This window comes from Chrysoperla carnea (assembly GCF_905475395.1).
Source record: "Chrysoperla carnea chromosome X unlocalized genomic scaffold, inChrCarn1.1 SUPER_X_unloc_1, whole genome shotgun sequence".
Classification (NCBI taxonomy): Eukaryota; Metazoa; Arthropoda; class Insecta; order Neuroptera; family Chrysopidae; genus Chrysoperla; species Chrysoperla carnea.
Genome location: NW_025408044.1, coordinates 73,927 through 94,931, shown reverse-complemented (window position 1 = coordinate 94,931; position 21,005 = coordinate 73,927). Strand labels below are relative to the sequence as shown.

The window sequence follows — 21,005 nt, the reverse complement described above, 5'->3', positions numbered from 1 at the left end:
TAATTTTATTTCAATAATTTATATATATATATATATATATATTTTTTAATAAAAATAATATACTCTTATTTAATAATATATGTTGGTCCTATATATAGGACCGAAAATATTTCTTATTTGTTTTTTTTTTTTTTAAATTGTCATTTAAAACGCTTATGCACGTTCTCCACGAATACGTCTTGCCAATTGTATATCCTTAGGCATAATTGTAACACGCTTTGCATGAATTGCGCATAAATTGGTATCTTCAAATAAACCTACTAAATAGGCTTCACTAGCTTCTTGTAATGCCATAACAGCTGAACTTTGGAAACGTAAATCGGTTTTAAAATCTTGTGCAATTTCACGTACTAAACGTTGGAATGGTAATTTACGAATTAACAATTCAGTACTTTTTTGATAACGACGAATTTCTCGTAAAGCTACTGTACCAGGACGATATCTGTGTGGTTTTTTTACTCCACCAGTTGCTGGTGCATTTTTACGTGCAGCTTTCGTTGCTAATTGTTTTCTTGGTGCTTTACCACCAGTTGATTTACGTGCAGTTTGCTTGGTTCTAGCCATTTTCAAATAATAATGTTTTTACAAAAAAACACACAATTTTAAAAATTATATTCGACAATTTGATACTACAAAGTCAAATGTTTAAATGCGAAATAAATGTGTTGTATTTATATTTATATGAAATTTCAAAATTTTTGTTGTCATATCCTATTGGATAGCTATCAGAGTATGGACTAATCAAATTGTATAGGCGTGGCTTAAAAAATCTTTAATGCTTTATATAAAAAGGCACAATTGTACCGGCGCTCACATACATTACAATACTTGTGAGGTTAACACACGTGTTATCCGTTCGTTAAAATATTGTAAATAATTTTTTATTAAAATGACTGGCAGAGGAAAAGGTGGAAAGGGTCTTGGAAAAGGGGGTGCAAAACGTCATAGAAAAGTTTTGCGTGATAATATCCAAGGTATTACAAAACCTGCAATTCGTCGTTTAGCACGACGAGGTGGAGTAAAACGTATCTCTGGTTTAATTTATGAAGAAACACGTGGTGTACTTAAAGTATTCCTTGAAAATGTTATTCGGGATGCTGTTACATATACTGAACACGCAAAACGTAAAACAGTTACAGCTATGGATGTTGTATATGCATTAAAACGACAAGGTCGTACTTTGTATGGTTTTGGAGGTTAAGAAAATATAATAATTTACTTAAAATATTTAGTAAATTTATTAAAGAATATTTAATACATCCGATAAATTTAAACAGGCTTTCCTTTTTGGGAAGCCACTAATTTTATTTATATAAGAGTAAATAAATTTGTTAATAAATATAACATATTATATAATTTGTTTACAACAAATTATTTTGTTTATAACATACATTACCAAATATTTTTATTTATTTTTTTTTTTTTTATTGTAATATATCTGCAATAATAAATTATAATTTGTATATTATCTATTTTATTTTACAATAACTTATTGAATTTTTGAAAAAATTTTATTATAAATTAATATACTATTATATTTTTTATATATACAAGTTAAGAGTAACAAGTATCGATAGGAGATTATCGAATTTATAACTAATAAAACATTTCGCCTTAATCAAAGAAAATAAAGATTTTGCTATACCATTTTTTATACTTTCAATAAATAATTTATTATTAAATTTTTATTATTTCATTTATTTTTTAAAATTATTAAAAATATTTTTCTAATAATTATAAGCGTACATAAACAAGTAGTAAATGTAAAATGAAAATAATAAAGGTAATGTAATGCATTTGCATTACACTGATTTACGATATATATTCCGCGATATCCTTTATTATATTTAAAATTAATAATATTGATATACTAATAATAGATATATTCAAGCTATTAATATATAAAATTTTATATTAAATATGATATTAATAATTGTTTATTTTATTTTTTTGTATATATAAAAATAATTTACTCTTATTTAAAAAATTTGATGGCTCTCTTAAAAAGAGAGCCGTTTTTATATGTTGATGTATTTTTATGTTATCAATTAAATAATATTTTCGATTTATTTATTTTGAACTTGTATATTTTGTAACAGCTTTAGTACCTTCACTAACAGCGTGCTTTGCCAATTCACCAGGTAATAATAATCGAACTGCGGTTTGAATTTCCCGACTTGTGATTGTTGAACGTTTATTATAATGTGCTAAACGTGATGCTTCAGCAGCAATACGTTCAAAAATATCATTAACAAAACTGTTCATGATACTCATAGCTTTACTAGAGATACCAGTATCAGGATGCACTTGTTTTAATACTTTGTAAATGTAAATTGCATATGATTCCTTGCGCTTCCTCTTCTTTTTCTTATCACTCTTTGATATATTTTTTTGAGCTTTGCCAGCTTTTTTTGCTGCTTTTCCACTTGTTTTTGGTGGCATTGTTACAAACAATTAATATACACAGATAGTTACAGAACACCAGTCAGTATATGTATGAGCGTGTCGTGTATACAACTAGCGTATTATATACGCGAAGATGGATATAACAATAAAAATGAATACTACTCTCTGATTGGCTAAAAATAATACTATAAGGTGATTGGTTTATTTTTAAAGTTTTATATTTTATAAATATTATAAATTAAAATACCCAAATAACATTTTAAACATTTATGTTACAATCCCCGTAACGTACACATCTGTGTGATTATATTTACAAAAAAAAATATTAATTAAATAAATTTATTCGCTATGTCTGGACGAGGTAAAGGTGGTAAAGTAAAGGGAAAGGCAAAGTCAAGATCAAGCCGAGCAGGATTACAATTTCCTGTTGGAAGAATTCACAGATTATTACGAAAAGGAAATTATGCTGAACGAGTAGGTGCTGGTGCCCCAGTATATTTGGCTGCTGTTATGGAATATTTGGCTGCAGAAGTTCTCGAGTTAGCTGGTAATGCTGCCCGTGATAACAAAAAAACACGTATCATTCCACGTCATTTACAATTGGCAATTCGTAATGATGAAGAATTAAATAAATTATTATCTGGTGTAACAATTGCTCAAGGTGGTGTATTACCAAACATTCAAGCAGTGTTATTACCAAAGAAAACTGAAAAGAAAGCATAAATTAAAAACATTGCATTAATTTTTATAATAATAATACATCGATCATAGGCCTTTTAATAAAAGGCCACAAATTTATTTAAAATAAGAGTAAAAATTATTTTTATAAATAATATATTATAATATTTTTTTAAAGAATCAATTTAAATAATTATAAATTAATGATTCTTTTTTTTTTTTTTTTTTTTTATATGTTATTATGGAAATAATTCATCATATTATGATGACATTTAGGTAACATATTATAAGAATATTCATAAAATATTATCAAAATAATATTGTATTATGATGATATTTAGACAAAATATTATAAGAATATACACAAAATATTATCAAAATAATATCATTAGATAACAAAACTGTTCATGATACTCATACCTTTACTAGAGATAAAAGTATCAGGATGCACTTGTATTAATACATATTATCACAACATCACAAAATATTTTTTAAAAGGAAAAATTTTTTTAAAATTATTATAAAATTTGATTGAATTAAATTTCAATTTATTTTTTTAATAATTAAAGAAAAAAAAAAACAAAGCATATAAACTTTCTATTGAAAATGTTATTTTAAACTAGATGGCCAAGTGAACTTCGTTACACAAACAATATATGACGTATTCGTTATTTAAATAATCAGTATCCTTTGATATTATATCAATACGTTACTCTCTTCTTTTGATACATATTAATAAAATTTCAATTTATAAGATTTTATGTCAATTATATAAATAATATTATAAATTTTCTAAATACATAAGTTAAGTAACAAAAAATTTGAATAACAAGATAAATTTATATATTATGTTTTAATACTCGATACTATAATATATCGCATCCGTTACCAATTATTCGGTATCCTTTGATTTATACACAGAATGAACTAAAAATATATATCAAATTTATTTTATTTATTTATATATTTAATATTATTATTATTATTTTATATTACAAAGTTTCTTAACGAAGCTTACAATGATTTCTCATATCGTACTTAACAAAATTATTTAGATCATATAAAATTTAAATTGTTAAAAAATTTGTATATTTATTATTATTATTATTTATTTTTATTAAAATTACATAACATAAAATTAATAATATTTTAATAATTATATAAATTAATTCTTATTTAAAATAATCTTATATTAATCTCAACAAATACTCTAATAATATATTTTGTCATAAATTTTTTTATATTTAAAATAAATATTATAATATATAAATACTTATATCAGTATAAAATTTCTTTATATAATTATGAAAAAATTAATTTAATAGTTAATTATTGATATTAATGCATAAATAAAAGTATTTTCTAATGAAATATATTTTGTCAATGTTCGATTAACACATTTCATAATAATACGTTTTCATTATTGACAAAAAAAGTTTTTCTAAAAATGAAATCTTATACTATAATATATATATTTATATATTAAATTTTTTAATTATTTATATACTAATAATTTATAATAAATCGATATTAAATAAAAAATAAAAATATATACTTTTTAAGTTTACCTTAAAAATATTATTGTTTTGTATGATTGAAATAATTAATATTAAACTATGTTTATTAATAATTGTTAATAAAAAAATTAAATATATTTTAATTTATAAAATAAATATTATTATTAAATTTATAATTTATTATTTTATATATTATAGAAATTGAAAAAATAAATCATGTTTACTACGACAGTAAATTAGAAATACTATTTAATTTTTATGTGTTTTCTACATGGTACTTTGACTTACATAGGGACTTATATTATTGTGAATAATGATATAATTGAAAACCTTTATTTTTTATTTGATAGAATTATTATATTTTATCATTTAAATATTTATAATAAATACATTATTTTTATAAAGTAAAAAAATATGGCCGAAGAAAATTCTACAGCTGTTGCAGCAACTGCGGTTACTGCTGCTTCTACAACACCAACAAAAAAAGCAACAGCTTCTGGTGCTAAACGTACAAAACAACATTCAAAACCAACACATCCACGTACATCAGAAATGGTTGTTAACGCAATTAAAAATTTAAAAGAACGTGGTGGTTCATCATTACAAGCAATTAAAAAATATTTAGCTGCAAATTATAAAGTGGATTCTGATAAAATTTCACCATTTATTAAAAAATATTTAAAAGCTGCTGTAACTGAGGGAGCCTTGGTACAAACTAAAGGTAAAGGTGCATCTGGTTCATTCAAATTGGCTGCTTCCGCTTCATCTAATTCTTCAGCTAAATCAAAAGTATCCAAAAAAGAAAGTGGAGCAAAAGGTTCAGCAAAGAGTGCTAAAAGTAAACGGGCACCAAAAGAAAAGAAAGCCACAACTACATCATTGGCAGCCAAAAAGCCTAAAGCAAAAAAAGCGACTCCATCATCATCAACTGCTGCTAAAAAAGTTACTGCAAAATCATCAGCGGCATCAAAAAAAGCACCAGTTAAAGCAAAACCAGCAAAAAGTACAAAATCCGCTGCCAAAAGTAGCCCTGCTCGTAAACCGAAAGCACCAAAAGCTAAGAAAGCTTCTGTTGCCAAATCATCTCCTACAAAAATTAAAAAAGCAGCACCAAAAAAGAAATGATCTGTTACTTTAATAATATATTGAAATATTTCATTATTTTTGCTAAAAAATGAAAATAACATAGGCCTTAATACAGGCCACAAATTAATATTTGATAAGAGTAAATTATTTTTTGTATAAATATTTTATAAAATAATAGTTAAGAAACATTTGCCACAGTCAGTACCACGGATGGGTGGCCACTTGAGAATACTGTGTGCGGTTGCATTTTTATTTAAAATATATGGTATAATAAATAAGTATATATTTAAATTGATTACTTCATTGAAAATTTTAATAATATACTTTAATATTAATGATATTTATGAAAAATATATATTTGTAAAAATTTTCATTTATTACTGGCAACAGCCATACCACGTTGAAAACACCGGTTCTCGTCCGATCACCGAAGTTAAGCAACATTGGGCACAGTCAGTACTTGGATGGGTGACCGCTTGGGAACACTGTGTGCGGTTGCCTTTTTATATTAAAAATATAAATTATTTTTCTTCTTTTCTTTTTTTTTACACACCATATATAAATATATGTTATTTAGAAATGTAAACCTTTTATATTATTCGTCAACAAATAAATATTATTTTTTGTATAAAATTTTATTGCATTTATAACTCATATCATGGTTACTTTAAAGCGAGAAGTTTTTTTAATATTTCAAATGAATATAAAATAATATAAATTTTATGAAATTTATTTATTTTTAGAAATAGCAATCGCTTATAATTATAACAAAATTTTAATAATGTTTAATTTTATTTCAATAATTTATATATATATATATATATATATTTTTTAATAAAAATAATATACTCTTATTTAATAATATATGTTGGTCCTATATATAGGACCGAAAATATTTCTTATTTGTTTTTTTTTTTTTTAAATTGTCATTTAAAACGCTTATGCACGTTCTCCACGAATACGTCTTGCCAATTGTATATCCTTAGGCATAATTGTAACACGCTTTGCATGAATTGCGCATAAATTGGTATCTTCAAATAAACCTACTAAATAGGCTTCACTAGCTTCTTGTAATGCCATAACAGCTGAACTTTGGAAACGTAAATCGGTTTTAAAATCTTGTGCAATTTCACGTACTAAACGTTGGAATGGTAATTTACGAATTAACAATTCAGTACTTTTTTGATAACGACGAATTTCTCGTAAAGCTACTGTACCAGGACGATATCTGTGTGGTTTTTTTACTCCACCAGTTGCTGGTGCACTTTTACGTGCAGCTTTCGTTGCTAATTGTTTTCTTGGTGCTTTACCACCAGTTGATTTACGTGCAGTTTGCTTGGTTCTAGCCATTTTCAAATAATAATGTTTTTACAAAAAAACACACAATTTTAAAAATTATATTCGACAATTTGATACTACAAAGTCAAATGTTTAAATGCGAAATAAATGTGTTGTATTTATATTTATATGAAATTTCAAAAATTTTTGTTGTCATATCCTATTGGATAGCTATCAGAGTATGGACTAATCAAATTGTATAGGCGTGGCTTAAAAAATCTTTAATGCTTTATATAAAAAGGCACAATTGTACCGGCGCTCCGTTCAGTGAACACCGTTCAGTGCACATATAATGTTATCAAGTGAAGTGATCAGTTTTAATTTTTCAAGTGTAAAATTCAAAGTCAGTGGAAATAAATACTATTCTAGTATTTGATAAAATACAAAAGAGTAACTTATTTTTTAAAAAATTATTTACTTTTTGTGAGTAATTTTTATTTTTTATTTAAATAAGAGTAAAGGTACACCACTAGAACAATTGTGAAAGTGCACCAAGTACCAATTCATAACATCGTCCAGATGGACGGAGACGGTAGCCTCCCTGGTGGGAGTGCTTCCACATCGCCAGACTGGCAAGTCGTTGAAAAACGCAACAAAAACACATCTAAAAACAACAGTGAACCAAGAATACGTACAAATTCGAACGCAAGTTCAGGGTCAAAAAGACCACGTCCTTCAACACCTGAAGAACTAACACTACATAACAAATTCGCGGCTTTACTATCCGACGATGATGACATTAATGATGGCCTTCCAAAATTACCGCAAGGTAAGGTTGGCCATCCAGTAATTAATAATCAAACACCAAACAACGCAACACCATCAGCATCTAAAACAAATCCAGAAAAAAAGGAGAAAAAGGCTCCAAAACCTCCACCAATAATTTTACACAGAACGGTTCCTAAACCAAAAAAATTCGCCGAGCTTATTAAACAATTTTGCCCAAACGGCTTCCACCTCAAGAACGTCGGTACAACAACACAAATCCACACATATTCTAACGATGATTTTTTAAACATCAAAAATCAGTTGATAAACGAAAAATTACCGTTTCACACTTATACAATGAAGAGTGATAAACCATTTTCTTGCGTATTACATGGTTTATATAACGCATCAATCGAAGAAATCCAAGAGGAGCTCGAGGACCTAAACGTTCCAACCACTAATGTGTTCAAGATGAACATAAAAAATCAAAACAAGCATCTATACAAAGTGGATTTTCCATCTACAACATCATTCCAACAAATACGTCGTATCAGCACGTTACTATCAACTAAAATTTATTGGGCAAAATATCAAAGAGGAAGCGGCCCAACTCAATGTTTTCATTGCCAGGCATTCGGACACAGTGCCTCAAATTGTTTTCTCAAACCAAAATGTGTCAAATGTTTAGGTGAACACGAAACAAAGGATTGCACAAAAGATACCCAAACAACACCTAAATGTATAAATTGTCAGGGTGATCATCCGGCCAATTTTAAAAAATGTCCTACATACGTAGGTTACTTGAAAAAATTAGAAGAACGTCGCTTAAAAAATTCACAAAGATTTATACCTGCTCCAGCACCCAAATTCAACGTGTGGGCTCAACGTACTGCCCAAAGAGAGGAAATGCAAAACCATCAAACAACTTCAAATATTGGAATTAACCCACAGCAACCAACATTAAATTCAAACAGTGCTCACAGTGACTTTACAACTCTAATGAGTGAACTTAATATTTTAAATAGTGTATGTGACATAAAACAACTAATTATTCAAGTGCGTGAATTAACATCAATCATGCGTGCTAATACAGACCCTATGGCTAGAATTCAAGCCCTAGCTAGTTTCGCTGCCAACCTAAAATGAGGATAGTGAACCTCAATATTCGCAGTGTTAAAAACAAGATCAACTCAGTTAAAGCAATGCTAGTGAGTGAAAAAGTGGACATTTTAGTTCTTACAGAAACGTGGCTAAAACCCAAACACAAATTCTCCATTAGAGGTTTTACCACGTACAGAAATGACAGAATCACTGGCAACGCGGGAGGTGTCGCTATCATTATCAAAAATAACATTCAGCACCATCTACTACCAGTGCCACAAACCACAACAATCGAAAGTGTCGCCATCTACATTGACAGCCTGGAAGCCAACCTATACGCAGTATACACACCATCACAGGTACTTGACAAAAACGATCTTTACATAATAACACATAATATTCCAAAACTATATATGATGGGTGATTTAAATGCACATAACAAAAATTTAACCAATTCCAAAAAAAATAACAAAAATGGCATTGTGCTAGGGGAATGGTTTGATGAAAATTTAAATTTTTCATTCAACATTCCCGGTAGCTACACCAGACTTAATCCCGATGCCATGTTAGACGTCACCATCACAAATACTCTAACCCCAACTTGCTCAATAATAGATGGTCCTGAATCTGATCATCTCCCGGTGCTAAATATTATCAAACATACGCTCCCCAAACCGCAACATCGTATGATTGCAAACTTGGAGGGTGCAAACTGGAAGGAATTCAGAAAATATATTCAAAATGACATTCCCAAGCAAATTAACATACTGACTAACTCCGACATTGACAAATACATCTCCATACTCACAAACTCCATATTACAAGCAGACAGTCTATACATTCCTAAAAAACCATTAAACAACAAACTCAAACTAATTATCAATAACGAAGTTAGACATCTCCAAAAACTAATAAAATACTGTAGGCATCGATATCAAAAAACTGCCCAAAGTGCTTATCTCAACACGCGTAAAACATTACAAAAAACTCTAGAAGCAAAAATAGCCGACATTAATATACAAGACAAAAACGACAAATTAAAAAAACTCGATCACCTTACGATTTGGAATGAATTAAAAAAATTCAAAAAATCGAGCCAAAACATCCCCACATTAGCGGACGAAAACGGACGACCAGTAAACAACAACACTGACAAAGCAAACCTCTTAGCTGAAGCCTTCCAGAGTGCATTCCTCCTTAGTTCTAATCTAGCCCCAAAAGTCGTACAAAACAAAATTCAAAACATTGCACAAGACATCTTGTTAATCGAAACCTCTCCTGAGGACATAGATCTTGTGTCTAATACCGAAATAAAAAATATAATCAAACGTTTAAAAAACAAAAAATCATCGGGTGATGATCAGATTCAAAATTACCATCTAAAAAATTTACCAATTCAAGCTATTAGACTCTTAAAAATAATATTCAATTTCTGTTTTATAAACAATTATTTTCCAACGAAATGGAAAGAGGCCACTGTCATTGCTTTACCTAAACCAGGTAAACCATCGCATATACCTCAAAACTATCGTCCCATAAGTTTACTATCAACGATAGGTAAAATATTTGAAAAAATTATTTTAGAACGTCTTCAACGCCATCTTGACATCAACAATACAATTATAAACGAACAATTTGGTTTCAAAAGAAGCCATGCCACTGTTCATCAATTACATCGTATTACACATCACATCCTCTCAAATTTTAAAAAGAAAAGGTCTACTGCGATGGTTTGCCTGGACATAGAGAAGGCTTTTGACTCTGTCTGGCACGACAAACTCATTGTCAAACTACATAACCTCAATCTACCATCATATCTAACAAATATCATCAATAATTATATCAGGAATAGGTGTTATTATGTAAAGATCAATGATACCAAGTCCAATCTAAAACAAATACCTGCTGGTGTCCCTCAGGGCTCGGTTTTGGGTCCGACGCTATTCAATATTTTCATAAACGATATACCAAAATCTACTAAAACCAATATTAGTATGTTTGCAGATGACACTGCCATCTATACAAGCTTTTACAGATCAAAAGATAGTAGTGCTAAAACTCATATCGAAAACTCCCTAAATATGCTCTCAAAATACTTTAAAAACAATAATATTCAAGTTAATTCAGCTAAAACGGAAGCCATAGTTTTCTCCAAAGAAAAATTTACTCCTCAACTCCAAATTAAATTCATGGACAAAAACATAAAATCTAAGAAATGTATTAAATACCTTGGAATTGAACTAGATGCAAAATTAAACTTTCATACTGCTGCCCAAAACAGATTTAACAAGACTAAAGCAATTGCAAATAAATTACGACCACTTCTGACAAGCGCTCACCTTCCTCTTCCCAGGAAAATTCAACTGTACAAAGCTTGTATAGTTGGCACACTGTCATATGCCATCGATTTGTGGGGACCCATAACCAAGCAAACAACAATAAAAAGATTACAAACTTACCAAAATAGGTGGCTCAGGTTGATGGTGGGTGGCGACACTCAACATGACAGCGACACCTACCACTCACTCACTAGCATTGACAAGATTGAAGATCTAATCAAACAAAGAGTTTTTAACACTAAGAATAAATTATCTAAACACTCAAATCCTCTATTAAATACATTAAAAAATAAAACAAACAGGTCTAAGAACGAATTAAAAAATTTACTACCTTTCGAAATAATTAAGTAATTTATGTAAAATCTATATGTGGGAAGCAATAAAGATTCATCACCAAAAATCCCACAATTGATTTAGTTCAAATTTCTAAGTTTTGCTTAAATTGTTAATTTTATTATTAAAAATTTTATTTTTGTTATTCTTTAAGATTTTTATTTTGTTAACTAGTTTTAAGTTTTAGTCTATAAGTTAGTTGTAAGTTATATAATGTTCATGAGGTTTTTGAAAATTTTTCCTCAACTAAAACTCATTTAAACTAAAAAAAAATTATGTATCATCTTAAATATATTTTTCTTTTATATTAGGGTAGTAAGGAACCTATATAATCTTATATCAAAAATATCACTGTAATGTGTTAAAAATATTGTATTCATAAACTGACAAATAAATTGATTTTGATTTTGATTTTGATTTTGATTTTGTACCGGCGCTCACATACATTACAATACTTGTGAGGTTAACACACGTGTTATCCGTTCGTTAAAATATTGTAAATAATTTTTTATTAAAATGACTGGCAGAGGAAAAGGTGGAAAGGGTCTTGGAAAAGGGGGTGCAAAACGTCATAGAAAAGTTTTGCGTGATAATATCCAAGGTATTACAAAACCTGCAATTCGTCGTTTAGCACGACGAGGTGGAGTAAAACGTATCTCTGGTTTAATTTATGAAGAAACACGTGGTGTACTTAAAGTATTCCTTGAAAATGTTATTCGGGATGCTGTTACATATACTGAACACGCAAAACGTAAAACAGTTACAGCTATGGATGTTGTATATGCATTAAAACGACAAGGTCGTACTTTGTATGGTTTTGGAGGTTAAGAAAATATAATAATTTACTTAAAATATTTAGTAAATTTATTAAAGAATATTTAATACATCCGATAAATTTAAACAGGCTTTCCTTTTTGGGAAGCCACTAATTTTATTTATATAAGAGTAAATAAATTTGTTAATAAATATAACATATTATATAATTTGTTTACAACAAATTATTTTGTTTATAACATACATTACCAAATATTTTTATTTATTTTTTTTTTTTTTATTGTAATATATCTGCAATAATAAATTATAATTTGTATATTATCTATTTTATTTTACAATAACTTATTGAATTTTTGAAAAAATTTTATTATAAATTAATATACTATTATATTTTTTATATATACAAGTTAAGAGTAACAAGTATCGATAGGAGATTATCGAATTTATAACTAATAAAACATTTCGCCTTAATCAAAGAAAATAAAGATTTTGCTATACCATTTTTTATACTTTCAATAAATAATTTATTATTAAATTTTTATTATTTCATTTATTTTTTAAAATTATTAAAAATATTTTTCTAATAATTATAAGCGTACATAAACAAGTAGTAAATGTAAAATGAAAATAATAAAGGTAATGTAATGCATTTGCATTACACTGATTTACGATATATATTCCGCGATATCCTTTATTATATTTAAAATTAATAATATTGATATACTAATAATAGATATATTCAAGCTATTAATATATAAAATTTTATATTAAATATGATATTAATAATTGTTTATTTTATTTTTTTGTATATATAAAAATAATTTACTCTTATTTAAAAAATTTGATGGCTCTCTTTTTAAGAGAGCCATTTTTATATGTTGATGTATTTTTATGTTATCAATTAAATAATATTTTCGATTTATTTATTTTGAACTTGTATATTTTGTAACAGCTTTAGTACCTTCACTAACAGCGTGCTTTGCCAATTCACCAGGTAATAATAATCGAACTGCGGTTTGAATTTCCCGACTTGTGATTGTTGAACGTTTATTATAATGTGCTAAACGTGATGCTTCAGCAGCAATACGTTCAAAAATATCATTAACAAAACTGTTCATGATACTCATAGCTTTACTAGAGATACCAGTATCAGGATGCACTTGTTTTAATACTTTGTAAATGTAAATTGCATATGATTCCTTGCGCTTCCTCTTCTTTTTCTTATCACTCTTTGATATATTTTTTTGAGCTTTGCCAGCTTTTTTTGCTGCTTTTCCACTTGTTTTTGGTGGCATTGTTACAAACAATTAATATACACAGATAGTTACAGAACACCAGTCAGTATATGTATGAGCGTGTCGTGTATACAACTAGCGTATTATATACGCGAAGATGGATATAACAATAAAAATGAATACTACTCTCTGATTGGCTAAAAATAATACTATAAGGTGATTGGTTTATTTTTAAAGTTTTATATTTTATAAATATTATAAATTAAAATACCCAAATAACATTTTAAACATTTATGTTACAATCCCCGTAACGTACACATCTGTGTGATTATATTTACAAAAAAAAATATTAATTAAATAAATTTATTCGCTATGTCTGGACGAGGTAAAGGTGGTAAAGTAAAGGGAAAGGCAAAGTCAAGATCAAGCCGAGCAGGATTACAATTTCCTGTTGGAAGAATTCACAGATTATTACGAAAAGGAAATTATGCTGAACGAGTAGGTGCTGGTGCCCCAGTATATTTGGCTGCTGTTATGGAATATTTGGCTGCAGAAGTTCTCGAGTTAGCTGGTAATGCTGCCCGTGATAACAAAAAAACACGTATCATTCCACGTCATTTACAATTGGCAATTCGTAATGATGAAGAATTAAATAAATTATTATCTGGTGTAACAATTGCTCAAGGTGGTGTATTACCAAACATTCAAGCAGTGTTATTACCAAAGAAAACTGAAAAGAAAGCATAAATTAAAAACATTGCATTAATTTTTATAATAATAATACATCGATCATAGGCCTTTTAATAAAAGGCCACAAATTTATTTAAAATAAGAGTAAAAATTATTTTTATAAATAATATATTATAATATTTTTTTAAAGAATCAATTTAAATAATTATAAATTAATGATTCTTTTTTTTTTTTTCTTTTTTTATATGTTATTATGGAAATAATTCATCATATTATGATGACATTTAGGTAACATATTATAAGAATATTCATAAAATATTATCAAAATAATATTGTATTATGATGATATTTAGACAAAATATTATAAGAATATACACAAAATATTATCAAAATAATATCATTAGATAACAAAACTGTTCATGATACTCATACCTTTACTAGAGATAAAAGTATCAGGATGCACTTGTATTAATACATATTATCACAACATCACAAAATATTTTTTAAAAGGAAAAATTTTTTTAAAATTATTATAAAATTTGATTGAATTAAATTTCAATTTATTTTTTTAATAATTAAAGAAAAAAAAAAAACAAAGCATATAAACTTTCTATTGAAAATGTTATTTTAAACTAGATGGCCAAGTGAACTTCGTTACACAAACAATATATGACGTATTCGTTATTTAAATAATCAGTATCCTTTGATATTATATCAATACGTTACTCTCTTCTTTTGATACATATTAATAAAATTTCAATTTATAAGATTTTATGTCAATTATATAAATAATATTATAAATTTTCTAAATACATAAGTTAAGTAACAAAAAATTTGAATAACAAGATAAATTTATATATTATGTTTTAATACTCGATACTATAATATATCGCATCCGTTACCAATTATTCGGTATCCTTTGATTTATACACAGAATGAACTAAAAATATATATCAAATTTATTTTATTTATTTATATATTTAATATTATTATTATTATTTTATATTACAAAGTTTCTTAACGAAGCTTACAATGATTTCTCATATCGTACTTAACAAAATTATTTAGATCATATAAAATTTAAATTGTTAAAAAATTTGTATATTTATTATTATTATTATTTATTTTTATTAAAATTACATAACATAAAATTAATAATATTTTAATAATTATATAAATTAATTCTTATTTAAAATAATCTTATATTAATCTCAACAAATACTCTAATAATATATTTTGTCATAAATTTTTTTATATTTAAAATAAATATTATAATATATAAATACTTATATCAGTATAAAATTTCTTTATATAATTATGAAAAAATTAATTTAATAGTTAATTATTGATATTAATGCATAAATAAAAGTATTTTCTAATGAAATATATTTTGTCAATGTTCGATTAACACATTTCATAATAATACGTTTTCATTATTGACAAAAAAAGTTTTTCTAAAAATGAAATCTTATACTATAATATATATATTTATATATTAAATTTTTTAATTATTTATATACTAATAATTTATAATAAATCGATATTAAATAAAAAATAAAAATATATACTTTTTAAGTTTACCTTAAAAATATTATTGTTTTGTATGATTGAAATAATTAATATTAAACTATGTTTATTAATAATTGTTAATAAAAAAATTAAATATATTTTAATTTATAAAATAAATATTATTATTAAATTTATAATTTATTATTTTATATATTATAGAAATTGAAAAAATAAATCATGTTTACTACGACAGTAAATTAGAAATACTATTTAATTTTTATGTGTTTTCTACATGGTACTTTGACTTACATAGGGACTTATATTATTGTGAATAATGATATAATTGAAAACCTTTATTTTTTATTTGATAGAATTATTATATTTTATCATTTAAATATTTATAATAAATACATTATTTTTATAAAGTAAAAAAATATGGCCGAAGAAAATTCTACAGCTGTTGCAGCAACTGCGGTTACTGCTGCTTCTACAACACCAACAAAAAAAGCAACAGCTTCTGGTGCTAAACGTACAAAACAACATTCAAAACCAACACATCCACGTACATCAGAAATGGTTGTTAACGCAATTAAAAATTTAAAAGAACGTGGTGGTTCATCATTACAAGCAATTAAAAAATATTTAGCTGCAAATTATAAAGTGGATTCTGATAAAATTTCACCATTTATTAAAAAATATTTAAAAGCTGCTGTAACTGAGGGAGCCTTGGTACAAACTAAAGGTAAAGGTGCATCTGGTTCATTCAAATTGGCTGCTTCCGCTTCATCTAATTCTTCAGCTAAATCAAAAGTATCCAAAAAAGAAAGTGGAGCAAAAGGTTCAGCAAAGAGTGCTAAAAGTAAACGGGCACCAAAAGAAAAGAAAGCCACAACTACATCATTGGCAGCCAAAAAGCCTAAAGCAAAAAAAGCGACTCCATCATCATCAACTGCTGCTAAAAAAGTTACTGCAAAATCATCAGCGGCATCAAAAAAAGCACCAGTTAAAGCAAAACCAGCAAAAAGTACAAAATCCGCTGCCAAAAGTAGCCCTGCTCGTAAACCGAAAGCACCAAAAGCTAAGAAAGCTTCTGTTGCCAAATCATCTCCTACAAAAATTAAAAAAGCAGCACCAAAAAAGAAATGATCTGTTACTTTAATAATATATTGAAATATTTCATTATTTTTGCTAAAAAATGAAAATAACATAGGCCTTAATACAGGCCACAAATTAATATTTGATAAGAGTAAATTATTTTTTGTATAAATATTTTATAAAATAATAGTTAAGAAACATTTGCCACAGTCAGTACCACGGATGGGTGGCCACTTGAGAATACTGTGTGCGGTTGCATTTTTATTTAAAATATATGGTATAATAAATAAGTATATATTTAAATTGATTACTTCATTGAAAATTTTAATAATATACTTTAATATTAATGATATTTATGAAAAATATATATTTGTAAAAATTTTCATTTATTACTGGCAACAGCCATACCACGTTGAAAACACCGGTTCTCGTCCGATCACCGAAGTTAAGCAACATTGGGCACAGTCAGTACTTGGATGGGTGACCGCTTGGGAACACTGTGTGCGGTTGCCTTTTTATATTAAAAATATAAATTATTTTTCTTCTTTTCTTTTTTTTTACACACCATATATAAATATATGTTATTTAGAAATGTAAACCTTTTATATTATTCGTCAACAAAGAAATATTATTTTTTGTATAAAATTTTATTGCATTTATAACTCATATCATGGTTACTTTAAAGCGAGAAGTTTTTTTAATATTTCAAATGAATATAAAATAATATAAATTTTATGAAATTTATTTATTTTTAGAAATAGCAATCGCTTATAATTATAACAAAATTTTAATAATGTTTAATTTTATTTCAATAATTTATATATATATATATATATATATTTTTTAATAAAAATAATATACTCTTATTTAATAATATATGTTGGTCCTATATATAGGACCGAAAATATTTCTTATTTGTTTTTTTTTTTTTTAAATTGTCATTTAAAACGCTTATGCACGTTCTCCACGAATACGTCTTGCCAATTGTATATCCTTAGGCATAATTGTAACACGCTTTGCATGAATTGCGCATAAATTGGTATCTTCAAATAAACCTACTAAATAGGCTTCACTAGCTTCTTGTAATGCCATAACAGCTGAACTTTGGAAACGTAAATCGGTTTTAAAATCTTGTGCAATTTCACGTACTAAACGTTGGAATGGTAATTTACGAATTAACAATTCAGTACTTTTTTGATAACGACGAATTTCTCGTAAAGCTACTGTACCAGGACGATATCTGTGTGGTTTTTTTACTCCACCAGTTGCTGGTGCACTTTTACGTGCAGCTTTCGTTGCTAATTGTTTTCTTGGTGCTTTACCACCAGTTGATTTACGTGCAGTTTGCTTGGTTCTAGCCATTTTCAAATAATAATGTTTTTACAAAAAAACACACAATTTTAAAAATTATATTCGACAATTTGATACTACAAAGTCAAATGTTTAAATGCGAAATAAATGTGTTGTATTTATATTTATATGAAATTTCAAAATTTTTGTTGTCATATCCTATTGGATAGCTATCAGAGTATGGACTAATCAAATTGTATAGGCGTGGCTTAAAAAATCTTTAATGCTTTATATAAAAAGGCACAATTGTACCGGCGCTCACATACATTACAATACTTGTGAGGTTAACACACGTGTTATCCGTTCGTTAAAATATTGTAAATAATTTTTTATTAAAATGACTGGCAGAGGAAAAGGTGGAAAGGGTCTTGGAAAAGGGGGTGCAAAACGTCATAGAAAAGTTTTGCGTGATAATATCCAAGGTATTACAAAACCTGCAATTCGTCGTTTAGCACGACGAGGTGGAGTAAAACGTATCTCTGGTTTAATTTATGAAGAAACACGTGGTGTACTTAAAGTATTCCTTGAAAATGTTATTCGGGATGCTGTTACATATACTGAACACGCAAAACGTAAAACAGTTACAGCTATGGATGTTGTATATGCATTAAAACGACAAGGTCGTACTTTGTATGGTTTTGGAGGTTAAGAAAATATAATAATTTACTTAAAATATTTAGTAAATTTATTAAAGAATATTTAATACATCCGATAAATTTAAACAGGCTTTCCTTTTTGGGAAGCCACTAATTTTATTTATATAAGAGTAAATAAATTTGTTAATAAATATAACATATTATATAATTTGTTTACAACAAATTATTTTGTTTATAACATACATTACCAAATATTTTTATTTATTTTTTTTTTTTTTATTGTAATATATCTGCAATAATAAATTATAATTTGTATATTATCTATTTTATTTTACAATAACTTATTGAATTTTTGAAAAAATTTTATTATAAATTAATATACTATTATATTTTTTATATATACAAGTTAAGAGTAACAAGTATCGATAGGAGATTATCGAATTTATAACTAATAAAACATTTCGCCTTAATCAAAGAAAATAAAGATTTTGCTATACCATTTTTTATACTTTCAATAAATAATTTATTATTAAATTTTTATTATTTCATTTATTTTTTAAAATTATTAAAAATATTTTTCTAATAATTATAAGCGTACATAAACAAGTAGTAAATGTAAAATGAAAATAATAAAGGTAATGTAATGCATTTGCATTACACTGATTTACGATATATATTCCGCGATATCCTTTATTATATTTAAAATTAATAATATTGATATACTAATAATAGATATATTCAAGCTATTAATATATAAAATTTTATATTAAATATGATATTAATAATTGTTTATTTTATTTTTTTGTATATATAAAAATAATTTACTCTTATTTAAAAAATTTGATGGCTCTCTTAAAAAGAGAGCCATTTTTATATGTTGATGTATTTTTATGTTATCAATTAAATAATATTTTCGATTTATTTATTTTGAACTTGTATATTTTGTAACAGCTTTAGTACCTTCACTAACAGCGTGCTTTGCCAATTCACCAGGTAATAATAATCGAACTGCGGTTTGAATTTCCCGACTTGTGATTGTTGAACGTTTATTATAATGTGCTAAACGTGATGCTTCAGCAGCAATACGTTCAAAAATATCATTAACAAAACTGTTCATGATACTCATAGCTTTACTAGAGATACCAGTATCAGGATGCACTTGTTTTAATACTTTGTAAATGTAAATTGCATATGATTCCTTGCGCTTCCTCTTCTTTTTCTTATCACTCTTTGATATATTTTTTTGAGCTTTGCCAGCTTTTTTTGCTGCTTTTCCACTTGTTTTTGGTGGCATTGTTACAAACAATTAATATACACAGATAGTTACAGAACACCAGTCAGTATATGTATGAGCGTGTCGTGTATACAACTAGCGTATTATATACGCGAAGATGGATATAACAATAAAAATGAATACTACTCTCTGATTGGCTAAAAATAATACTATAAGGTGATTGGTTTATTTTTAAAGTTTTATATTTTATAAATATTATAAATTAAAATACCCAAATAACATTTTAAACATTTATGTTACAATCCCCGTAACGTACACATCTGTGTGATTATATTTACAAAAAAAAATATTAATTAAATAAATTTATTCGCTATGTCTGGACGAGGTAAAGGTGGTAAAGTAAAGGGAAAGGCAAAGTCAAGATCAAGCCGAGCAGGATTACAATTTCCTGTTGGAAGAATTCACAGATTATTACGAAAAGGAAATTATGCTGAACGAGTAGGTGCTGGTGCCCCAGTATATTTGGCTGCTGTTATGGAATATTTGGCTGCAGAAGTTCTCGAGTTAGCTGGTAATGCTGCCCGTGATAACAAAAAAACACGTATCATTCCACGTCATTTACAATTGGCAATTCGTAATGATGAAGAATTAAATAAATTATTATCTGGTGTAACAATTGCTCAAGGTGGTGTATTACCAAACATTCAAGCAGTGTTATTACCAAAGAAAACTGAAAAGAAAGCATAAATTAAAAACATTGCATTAATTTTTATAATAATAATACATCGATCATAGGCCTTTTAATAAAAGGCCACAAATTTATTTAAAATAAGAGTAAAAATTATTTTTATAAATAATATATTATAATATTTTTTTAAAGAATCAATTTAAATAATTATAAATTAATGATTCTTTTTTTTTTTTTTTTTTTTTATATGTTATTATGGAAATAATTCATCATATTATGATGACATTTAGGTAACATATTATAAGAATATTCATAAAATATTATCAAA

The 21,005-nt window shown here is 26.6% G+C and overlaps 1 protein-coding gene and 2 non-coding genes across 3 annotated transcripts in view; all 3 read left to right on the top strand.

Annotated features, from left to right (window-relative positions):
• The window catches only part of LOC123303483, a 65,163-nt gene extending 56,284 nt beyond the window's left edge, over window positions 1–8,879 (top strand). The window contains exon 4 of the mRNA XM_044886283.1: window positions 7,545–8,879. Within this exon, the coding sequence (XP_044742218.1) occupies window positions 7,545–8,879 (1,335 nt within the window). The remainder of the gene's footprint in view (window positions 1–7,544) is intronic.
• On the top strand, window positions 6,070–6,188 carry LOC123303493. The gene has a single exon (XR_006535611.1). It is a non-coding gene; the product is annotated as a 5S ribosomal RNA (ribosomal RNA).
• An 8,324-nt stretch (window positions 8,880–17,203) lies between the features above and the next one.
• LOC123303492 lies at window positions 17,204–17,322 on the top strand. The gene has a single exon (XR_006535610.1). It is a non-coding gene; the product is annotated as a 5S ribosomal RNA (ribosomal RNA).
• Window positions 17,323–21,005: the final 3,683 nt, after the last annotated feature.